Genomic DNA, 11,939 nt, shown 5'->3' with positions numbered 1-11,939 from the left:
ATCCGACTAAACCTTGGTGGGAGACACAAAGTTTAACACCTTTTGAACCTTGCTCCAGCTTTTGTGTGTCTGGACTTACAGGAGCAGGAAAGACTCGGTGGGTGTACAGACTGTTGCAACATGTGAATGGCATGTATGTGAAGGACCCACCCCAGAAAATACTATACTGTTATGGTGTTTATCAATCTCTGTTTGACGATGTGGAAAGAACAGTGCCAAGCATTGTGTTCCAACAGGGATTACCTACGGAAGCAGACATTGAACAGTTTTCCTCCGATGGGCAGCATGGACTCATTATTCTGGATGATCTGTTACATCACGTGTTAAGTTCTAAAGACATGGAACTGTTGTTTACACAAGGCTGTCATCATCGACGTCTGAGTGTGATATTTATAACTCAGAACTTGTATGGACAAGGCAAATCTGCACGAACCATAGCCCTGAACACGTGGTACCTGGTCTTGTTCAAGAATGTGCGTGATACATCACAAATGATGACCCTTGGAAAACAGTTATTTCCTGGACGTGCAGGGATTCTCGTGGAAGCATACACATATGCTATGAAACAGCCCTATGGCTACCTGGTGTTGGACATGTCTCCACGTGCAGAAGATAAACTGAGACTCAGAACCAACATTTTTCCAGGGGAAGATCCCATTGTGTATGTGCCAAGAGTATAAACAGTCGACATTAGGAGAGACCTTGTCATTTGTAGACATGGAGTCTCAAGCTGAGGACTGTCATGTGTCTCTGAATATTCCTGCAACAACCAAAGTGGAACTACCCCCTGTACTGAAACGTATTATTATCTGTCTATGGTGTATACTTGTGTTGTTAATAACTGTAGGATACACACTGACCCTCACATGGAGAGGTAGGAGTATGGTACCCATGGACTATATTGTGAATGGCAGTCACTACACACATGAGTCAGTTGGAGGAGCCTATAAATATCAGTGACATTGGTTGTCATGTACATTCAGTGAGCCACCAGTGATCCAAACTGTTGTGCTTATAAATTGTGCTGAACACTGAATGAAACGTCATTATATCTAAGACACTCAGACAGAACGTATATTTCTTACGGTTTTCGCAAGCGAGTACATCTCCTGTACAAAAGAAGTTGCTGTTGCAAAGCGTGACTGATGACCAATTAAAAGTCTTGGTGGAGATTATTTATAATCTGTCAAATACTGATGTTCGTCTGTCGAAGAAACAGTGGACTGTACTGAGAAAACACAGAAAAGTGCTTCGTTTTCTCGGTGATAAAACCGTATCTAAGACAAAGAAAAAACAATTATTGCCAAAACGTGTGGCTGTCATTAGTTTAGTGTTGAAGGTTGTTGGGCCTTTATTGAAGACTTTGTAATGGAGCATATCCAAAAACAGGTGTTCATTCCAATGGATAAATATAAACGGCTCTTGAAATATCACATGAATCCAATGAGTGGTGGGACAATGAATGCGCCCTCCTCCTCAGATGTGAATCATCATACCACCATTGATGAGTCAGAACCCATGGATACCAGTTTGATTCTGAGTGTGCTCCCCAAACCTTACAGACAGAGAGGTGCTGCTTTATTGAGACATATTCAGAGTGACCCTGAACATAGACTATCATGGGATGAGAAAGGTGTCCTCATCTACAAGGGTCAAGTCATTGCAGGGAGTCATATTGCAGACTTACTCAAGGACTCCCAGTATCTGTATGAACGTTTTCAACCCAAGGGCCTGACTGAATTCTATCAGGCCTTAAAAGAGATACATGTGCCTCAAGGTCTTGTAGGCAACAGACAACGACTGGAAGTGGACATGAAATCCAAAACACCAGAAATGACATCAAAACCTCCTGGGATACCAGCTCATACTCGACAGAAGAAAAAGAAGAAACCTTTCAAATGGATTACATTGTAAAATATCGTTGTAAAGTAGACTATGGGTTGACCCCTAACCTGTAGTGCTACTTCTGTGTGAAACGGGGTCATTAAACAATGAAAATGTATACCTTGTTTGTTTGTTTGTTGATATCAATAATAACAGAACACAGTGCCATACCTCCCAACCGTCCTTCTCCGATTGGGGACTTCTGTGGGCTAGCGGAATTACAGTGGTTTTTTTATGTTTATTTCCAGGTACATTGTCTCATCACTATAAACACGTGCTAAATCTAGATAGTATGGACAGTTTTACATACATGCATTAAAATACTGAGAGGCATAGTCATACATCATTTCATCATTGACCTTTGCATTTATAGCGAAACTACTTTGAATGTCATGCAACACATATCCTCTACATTTCATGATAATGTAGTAAACACAATAGAGTCCACAGGTAGAGCTGTCACTGCTTTGAAGTACTTTGGTATTGTACTGATAACGTGATACATTTTTACATAAAAAGTCTTGAAATTCTCTTCGATAGTAACTGGGTCTTTTTCCAAAGCTGTCAAAGAATTCTCCATAATTTGGTGAATGTAACCAAATAGCGATCAAATGCTGGCCTCCTTGTGTTGAATCTTGGGTATTGATGATAAAACCATGGGGGTACGAGATGATTCTCTTAGGAAGTTGGTCTGCTGCACATATTGTCACATGAAACTGTTTTGTGATTCCATCCGTATTGAGGGCACACATCAGCTGTAGTGTATTCATGGTGTAGAGTACAATATATTCCTCGCGTTATCAACAGTCAGCATGAGATTGTCCTCGGAATAGAGAATCAGATTTGTTGTCTCAGGTAATGCCTTGCTAAACTGGAGGTTGAGCCTTAGGTTTCCTCTTTTTATCAGATCCAAGTAGTCGTCTTTCAAATGATAGGGTTCAAGACAAAACTGGTACAGAGCATATCCGCCCTTAAAGTCGTCACCTTTCAATACCCAACCCTATGGATGCTCTTCCTTCGAACAAAGCATTATAAGCTGTGATGTACTGTTTCTTTGTTACCCGTAGGGCTTCCCCCGGCAGTGATTCTCCATCCACATAAAGAACAATAGAACTGAGATCATACATTTGAAAATTAAAGGGTGACTTGGTGTAACTGCCATTGACGGCTTCAGAAGATGCCAATGCTACTACAATTTTGTTGGGGACCTTGTTTTGAAACAAATTATCCACTGTGTAGTTCAGCTGTCCTTTGGGTAACGATACAGTTTTGATGTCACTCTTGGTGAAAGGATACTTTGCTGTGTGATGAGCGAGAACTTTGGCATGACTGGTGGTGATGGCTGAGCTGGGTCGAATCGTACACATTCGCAAATAGATATCTTGTATTTTCACCCTGTAACTGGGTGAGTCTTCTGCACACATGAGATTAAATGCAGGAGGGGTGCGGAACATTCGTATTTGTAAATCCACGCCATTAATCAAGTAACGTTTTGAATCCATCAGATCTTCATAGAGAGGCCCACACATATCCACGGTTCCATTACGAGTGTATTCATATCTTAGAAAAAGACCCCCGTTGGTTGAATTAGGATCAGATTCATCCATAGAATCCGCACTGTCTTTGTAATAGAGCTGAGATTGTAGTAGAGATTGTTTCGATCCTGTGGTTTCGTTGAGAAGAACCTTGATATAACTCTTGTAGGGATATAGATTGGTCGAACTCGTAATGCGTTTTCCATTGAGAGACAAATCCACTTGAGAGAACAGGCTTTGAAGCCATAAATTGACTGGTCCTACTTTTTCGTCTGTTGTAATGTCTGTTCCATCTGCTTTGAGTATCTTGGCCTGTACATGTAATTGAGTTCTCCTCAAGTCAATGTAATCTACCCCTTGTCCTGAGATGTTAAATTCAATGGGACTGGAATCGGTTGTAATTTGAGACGTCGGTCTGTAGGTCATATAATACTGTTTATTCACTGACGCATAGGTAGGAGGTATAGTAAAGAGGTTAAATTCATCAGCGTTAGCCTCAACGGATACACTCTCTGTATATGAAGCCATTATTTCTTCCTGCTTTTGGTGGGTATATCCAAGTTATCACCAGAGCCACTTCGTTTAGATGTACACAGCTTGCGCTTCTGTGAGGAACTGATTTTTCCACCTTTAGTTTGCCTTTTTATAGACTTCTTCTGCATCTGTATACGAGCCTCAGCCTGTTCCACTGCTTGTTGAGTCGGGGTGACGAAATTAATTTTAGGTTGTTGTTCTGAGGTTGTTTCTTTTGGTTTCTCCTTCTTCCACTCTGGATCGTACAGTTCTAAAAAACGATCCACTGACATCATGGCAGATTTTTCTCCTCCACGCATAATGGAGTGATAAGGATCTCCTTTCCCTTCAGCCTGTAGCATGTAAAATCGGGTCCATTTTTCGGCATCGGGTACGAAGAGTTTGTATCGTGGATTATTCATGATGAATACCAAAACGGGAGCGGCTTGAGGTGAAATGTCACTGTCACTGGACCGCGGATAAATGAAGCTGGATTACCCTCGTGGTCATTTATATAGACATCCACAGTCTGCATATCTCTCAATTTCATGGGGACATACTGGCATTGAGAAAATGAAAATGAACGTTCTTTTCGGTTTCCCATGAGACATAAACGTCTCAGTAATGGTTGTTTAGTTTCCCCCACATAGGATGAATCACACATGGAGGAATAGATATAAATGTCTCGACATTCCGACTTTTTATCTATGTCCCAGGACAATATAGATATTTCTGTCAGTCCTATTCTCCATCTCTGGTCAAGATGTAAAGGATCATTCAAATCTACTCTGAAGTTATAAGGTTTGTTATTGGGATATAGGCGTTCACTGTCTGTACTTCTGATGGTAATGTATTTATCCATGTTGAGATTTAATCTTGGGATTTGGTAACAGGTATCCTAGACTGGAACTGAGGAGAGCTGTCCACAAATTGGAGTTTCCTTTGTCTAGGGACAAATTGACAATACACGTAATCACCACAATGTAAATTATGATGATTTGAGAGAAAAACACTGTTTCTGTTTTGGCCACTTTTCGACCTAGCAAAGTCCAACTTTCACCAGACCTGCTGCGTGAGAGAGGTTGTGTCTCTACTGTCTCTTCCATGATAAATGACGTTGAAAAGAGTTTACATTGTGCTTTTATACTGTTTCACATCTGCTTCTGGGATCCAAGAATTGTATTTTTTCGACCAATGAAGCCATTTCACTAAGACTTCTTTCCGTTTATTTCTGGTCCGTGTTTTGACAATGTCTTGAATTCTATACTCCTGATCTGGGTTCTCTATTACGGCTTGTAGCTCTGATGAATAAAACGCACCTTCAATAGGATCACCACCCCAGTCTTTCAACTTGTACATGTCATTGTCTTGTGACCAACATCTCCTGATGACTGTAAAGATTTCACCAGACCATTTCTCCTGGTATTCTCTGTCAAATGGTCTCCTAAGATGACTCACTCTGACCTTATCCCCCACCTTGAAGGTGAAGTTCTTTTTACTGAGTTTAAATGTCCGGGGTTGAATTAAATATTGAGAGAGTCGCACTTCATCTTCATCTTTATGAGTTACACTAGCAGGCGACTGTCCTAACATTCTGTGTTTGGTGTGGTTGTAACTCTTGACTACATCTTGTAAGATATCCACATACCTGTTTTTAAAGTGTTTCAACATGTAACGATACAGTCTCATTTTAATGGTTTTAATCACTCTCTCAGCATAAGGGGCTTTGGTTTCATTCAGTGTAAACAGCTGACTTACATTATGCTTTTTCAAAAAAGCTTTTACCCACTGATTCTTAAATTCTGAACCCATGTCGGTTTCCGTGTTTCGGTTTTCCATAAGTTGGTGAGGGCTTTCACCACTTCTTGACCTTTTGAAGACAGGAGTGGGAATTACCCACAAATAACGTGAAAATAGATCTATGATGACCAAGAGGTATTTGACCCCATCATTGTACTTTGCCAGTGATACCATGTCCATGAGATCAGACTGCCAGTGACTGTCTACACCTTCCACTATATACTTATTTCGTGGAAACTTTCTTCTGACTTGATGAGTCATCGTATAGTTCTCCTGACCTTTCAACCATTTCTGGATTCGATGTAGACCAATTTTAAACTGACCCTCAGCTTTGACAGCGTCGTATAACTTCTGGGGTCCAGCATAACTACCAGGATGTTCTGGATCATAATAGATCCTGTTCAAGTAGTCTTCCCAAGGTGCTATCTCAAACTCAACTAAACATGACTCACATGCATCATGCTATATATATATTTAAGCAAAACCCAAGACAAACATACAATACAATACTTTATTTACAGCAAGGACAATATTTACAACACCTTTTTACGGATGTACATTAACATTTTTCCCAACAAGTTTTCCCCTGGCCATTTCCAGGGTTTGTCAATATCTGGATGGGATGCATCAATTCCTATTCCCCATCGTTTATCAAAGGGGCTAGCTTCAGCTAAGGGCTTAGGATAGGATCGAATCAATATATGTTTCAAGTCACTGTTCTGGGAGAATTTAGCCATGACAGCCTTTGTCATAACATCAAGACTGACAGTGTCCCACGCTTTCTGAGTAAAACCTTTCACACATCGTCCAAGACGTTTTTGCTTTGCTGGTGAAGTTTCCTGTAGTATAGACTTTGCACTGTCCAAATCTCCAAAGTACATTGCTTTAGAGTACATGTAACACTGCTCAACACAATTAAATGTCATACCATTCAAGGTAAACACCGATGGATGAAAGTTGCTGAAGGGTGATTTCCATCCGTAGAAAAAATAGTCAGTTACTCCACATGTCATATCCAGAAGGGTTGCAAAAAGAACACATAAGATATCCCATCTGGTTCTGATGATCCTCTTGTGCCATACAGGGAACCATGTTCTTCAGTTCGGGTACAAAGTCTGCCATCACTTCCACACAGTAACCTAGTTTCTTCCACTGATCCATGGACAGCAGAATACCTTTGGCACGAGGAACCATAGACTGCATAGAGTTATCCCAACAACACTGTCGAATCTCTATCCCCGTACTATCCATGGTAACAAACACATTAGCTCCCAAATGCCATTGGGAGTTAGGTTTCCCTTCCTTGACAGCCTCTTCAATGGATCGAATAGCTCCAGGGAGTTCCATCCAGTGTTTCAAACTCAATACAATACCCCTCTTCGTTGGGTAGGCCATGCCACTCGGGTACACTTCATACTTTCTCACATGTATGCTCAAAACATCGTCCCATGTCTTGGCTGTCACATACACATTGTCACCTAGATGTAAATGGCATCTGGGATCCTGTAGTTCAGTCATCTCCTGATCTGTCTCAAGTCCCAGTAATGTTAGGGCCTGTATCTCCCCGCATTCCTCTAGGGCTTTGCAAAACAGGGTGTATGCTTGAGGCCCTCGTCTACGTAACATGTTGAGTAACTCTCTGGCCCGGTCAAAGGACAGTTTCTCCATAATCTCCGCTTTCATGAGGCAGGTAAGGACGTTAAACTGCACGAGTTTGTCGACCACCTCTTCTACACGCTGTATGGCCTGCACGAGATCAGAATAATTCTTCCTTAGGATCTCCCGGTGAACCGTTTCCATTTTCTGTCTTCAAAGTAAACAGCTACCAGAATCAGTAGAGTCAGGAACATAGACTGGAGAGGTTACGTTCTCTTTGGCAAGTGAAGTCGGAATGATCTGGAGGGCTGTTTGGGGGACCTTATATGACCCAGCTGAATCTAAAAATAAGATGTGGGGGATTCCATGTGACTCATACTCTAAATATAGACACACCAGGTGTTCACATAATAGATTTCCATATACAATAGAGAGGAGTGACTCATACTCTAAAAATAGACTCACCAGGTGTTGACACAATGGATCTCCATATACAATAGAGAGGAGTGACTCATGGTCTAAAAAAAGATTTTGACTCTAAAAAAACTAGGTCAAATGTGGGAGCATATAGGCCCCTATACTACTGCTGTTCATGGTTTCGGAAATCGAAGTCATCAGCTCTGTTCTTACCTATCCCGGTTGCCGTTTCAGTTACCTATATTGTTATCGCCGCCAACTACTTGAAGATTTACCCATGGTCCTCTGCAAAAATGGTCCCAAATACACTTGACGTTACAAACAGTTTGGACACCTCCGGAGAAGAAGTTCGATCTGAGAATGGTGTAAGAATATCCAAAGGTTCAAATCGAGACTTGACCTTGATCCCAATGTTGGATGGGAGACAATCCAAGATGGACACTCACCATATGTCAAACACTAAATATCTTATATACAGGTGTGCTAAATCTGATCTCTGTGGTGGATGGTCCGATAGACTGAAGGGCATTTTAACTGGTTTGTACATCTCCATAGCAACTCGGAGAAAGTTTGGTATCGACATTACATCCCTACCGTGTAACCTGACGTCATTCCTAATTCTGTTCCCTGGAATGAAGCCAGGTTTGAAGTGATAGGAGATGGCAGGTCAGCAGTTGTGTACAATGAGATGGGCAAAGTCAGTTTCATTAGCAAATCGAAAACTCTGAATTTTACCGCCTGGTTGAAAAATGACATTGCATATTTTCTTGTCAATTTGGATTATGTTGATTCCCTCAAGGTCAACAGAGTTCATTGGAAAGAATTCTCATGGATGGAAAATAAGACAAGGGACCAAGTCTTTGCCACAGCGTCCAAGACTTTATTTTCTTTATCAGCATCTTTGAAAGAAGCCTTATCACGGTTTCTATCAAGAGCTAAACCAAGCGGATCATCGAAGCTCGTTTGTGCACAGATTCGACTTTTTAAAAATCCTTCAAATCCAAATGACAATAACAATCCTAGAGGAGCTACGATGCAAGATGTGCAAAAGATTTGGAACTTCTTTAGAAATTTTAGTGATCCGTCAACATACAAAATATTTGTCACTCCCGACTCCGAAACTGTCATGCAACAAGCCCGGAAGTTATTTCCAAGCCAAATTATGGAAAGCAAAGGAAAGGTGTTTCATATGGAACTGGGCACTGATAGAAGATCACGTTGCGATGGATGGAAGAAGGGTATTCTGGACCAGCACGTGCTGATGTCGTGTGACGTTCTGGTGTTGACATTTAGTGGCGTAGGTCGGGTAGCCGCTTACGTCAGAGGGACGCCGAAAGGCCTTTACTGTATGGTCGAACACAAGCTGGTCAAGTGTTCGCCCAGCCAACTCCGTCCGCTGTTCAATGTGTACGGATAACTTTGTTATGTTCACCAGTCTGTTCAGTACATATACTCATGGAAAAAATAAGGGAACACATAAAAGCAAAGATATTCTTTTTCTAGGTTTCGTCGAATGCTTTGCTTTCAACGAGTATATTTGTAATCGATCTTCCACATGTATGTCATGTTCCTTAGGTATGAAAAGGTTCCTTTAACACAACAATACTGTATTTCCAAAGCGGCGTTGTGGAAGCTTTGGACAACACACGCCGTGGCAGGATCACTGAGTCTGTGAGCCACGCTTTGGTGCTACACTGGGTATACTGTGTTTGATATGCCTCATTTATGATATGCCTCATTTATAATATTTATATATGTCAATTACATAAATCTTGGTAAGGCTATACGTGTTCAGTGGGTGAGAAAGTGAGTTGGAGTGAGCAATTACCCCGCTTTTAGCACTATTCTAGTCATATTAGAACATTGTACCAATGTGGGGAATCGAACCCGGGCCTTTGCCGTAACAACTTATACTGAAGCTTTTATCAGTAACAAGGCGTAGAGTGAAGAACTCCTCAAATGCTGTCTCGCAGTATTGACCCGGGAAGGTCCGAGGTAGAACTGATCTTCCGTAACCCATGCTTCTCATGACTACTATGCTTGTCGTAAGAGGCGACTAATGGGATCAGGTGGTCAGGCTCGCTAACATGGTTGACACGTCATCGGTTCCCAATTGCGTAGATCGATGCTCATGTTGTTGATCACTGTATTGTCTGGTCCAGGCTTGATTATTTACAGACCATTGCAATACTGCTGGAATATTGCTGAGTGCGTCGTAAAACTAAACTCACTCACTCTCTTATAGTATGACGTAAACGTGCAACACAACACACCAATAGCTGTCAGTAACGGTATCGCCTTGGGATACTATAAAGGATTAATTCTGTAGCTCCAGTGACGTATCGGATGGAGCTGACGAAGATTCAAATGACAAATTGTGCTGTACTCCCACAGCACTGTAATTGTTTCATACAAATATTGATGAAATTATGAAATGATCAAATAATTAGGTTACTATGTGTGGAAATATCACGTGTATCAGTATCCTTTAACATTGAACAGATGACATTTCGACTGGAAAACAAGACTGATCTGGAAATGTTTAGGCATATTCCGGAATATTCATGACTTGTATATTCTGACCTTGGTTCTGAAAGCTGTTTTCATATAATCAGGGGAGACAATCTCGCATTATATCTCACAGGACTATGTGAGCATGCCTTGCTGCATCAGGCAAATACTAGATAAAGCCAATATATGTATTGCTTTTGAAGTGTTTTTTTTCAGCTTGTTTTTCTGCTTACTTATTTGCTATGAAATGACACTCGCTCCTGTGCAAACATTGCTGTTATTATTTAAACATAATAATAGAAGAACCGTGAGAAGAATTATTCCCGTTGTTATTTGTGTGTTGATGTTAATGATGTAATACTTATTACTTAGAAGAGATTTGATGACATAGATGAATGAGTCAACGTCATGGAAAAATGATATTGGTTAAATCTCTCTCTCTTTCTTTCTTTCTTTCTTTCTATCTCCCTCCCTCTTCAAACGTCAAGCCGGAGACACCCGGGTTCGATTCTCCGTATAGGTACAATGTATACATCAGTATGGTATGGCCTGGTGTCCCAAGCCGTGATCTTGCTGGAATATTGGTAAAAGGGGTGTAAACCCCCTCAATCACTCATGTGGTAGGTAAACCCGAAATTATTGCTGCTAAAATGGGATACAATTCTTTCAAATATCCTGTCTGGTAACGGCATATAACCATCCACAGGATTAATTTCAGCAATACGAGGCTGTGAATTAATTGAATGTAAACTATCCCATGGTTAATTTCAGCAATACGAGGCTGTGAACTGATTAAATGTAAACTATCCCAGGGTTAATTTCAGCAATATGAGGCTGTGAAACAGACTGAATGTAAACTATCCCAGAGTTCATTTCAGCAACATGAGACAGTGAATTGATCGAATGTAAATTATCCCCGAGTTAATTTCAGCAATATGAGGCTGTGAATTGACTGAATATAAAATATCTGAGACTTAATTTCAGCAATATCAGGCAGTGAATTGATCGAATGTAAATTATTCCCGAGGTAATTTCAGCAATACGAGGCTGTGAATTGATTGAATGTAAACTATCCCCGAGTAAATTTCAGAAATATGAGGCAGTGACCTGATTCTAAGTAATCATCTGTAGGGTTTATTTCAGCAAAGCGTTCGCAGCCATCATCTTCTTCTCATTTATTTTCCTCAACCTCCTTGTGAAATGTAATAGTTTTGTAAATGTATAAAGAGATATCGATTTGTAGTTGCCATTCTTATCTGATTCTCTACACAGATTAGAGGTTCGCTTGACCAAATGACTTGGCAGCGCTGCTGTATTCCATTGTTTTGTTTCTTTCTTTCTAAACGCTTCACCTAGCAATACCCCAGCGACGGTTGGTAAATAATCGAGTCTGGACCAGACAATCCAGTGACTGGCATCTGTAGACTTGATCTTCTCAATTGGGATACGACAACGACACGATACGACAGTCACGTCAGCTTGCCTGACACCCCGATACCGTTTGTCGCCTCATATGACAAACATGGGTAGCTGAAGACCAGTTCTAACCCAGGTGTTCACAGGTACTATAACCCTTGTGGCAAATGACGGATATTGCATTCAGTCATTACCACATAATCTGATTTGTATGTATAAAGTAAAACCATCCAGTTATCTCCCTTGTACTATTGTTTTCGATCTTTC

At 40.9% G+C, this 11,939-nt stretch overlaps 1 protein-coding gene and 1 pseudogene across 1 annotated transcript; one reads left to right on the top strand and one right to left on the bottom strand.

The window, feature by feature from the left end:
* Positions 1–6,725: 6,725 nt before the first annotated feature.
* Positions 6,726–7,532, bottom strand: LOC137298630 (uncharacterized). Its single transcript, XM_067830917.1, has one exon. It carries the CDS (start codon positions 7,530–7,532, stop codon positions 6,726–6,728), a length of 807 nt encoding a protein of 268 aa, XP_067687018.1.
* Positions 7,533–8,038: 506 nt separating this feature from the next.
* Positions 8,039–9,162, top strand: LOC137298629 (uncharacterized; annotated as a pseudogene).
* Positions 9,163–11,939: the final 2,777 nt, after the last annotated feature.

This window comes from Haliotis asinina, chromosome 10 (assembly GCF_037392515.1).
Source record: "Haliotis asinina isolate JCU_RB_2024 chromosome 10, JCU_Hal_asi_v2, whole genome shotgun sequence".
Taxonomy (NCBI): domain Eukaryota; kingdom Metazoa; phylum Mollusca; class Gastropoda; order Lepetellida; family Haliotidae; genus Haliotis; species Haliotis asinina.
This window is presented reverse-complemented; position numbering and strand designations above follow the sequence as displayed.

Excerpts from the sequence above, each read along its gene's own strand:
- LOC137298630 (XM_067830917.1), bottom strand. The coding sequence starts at position 7,532 with ATGGAAACGGTTCACCGGGAGATCCTAAGGAAGAATTATTCTGATCTC.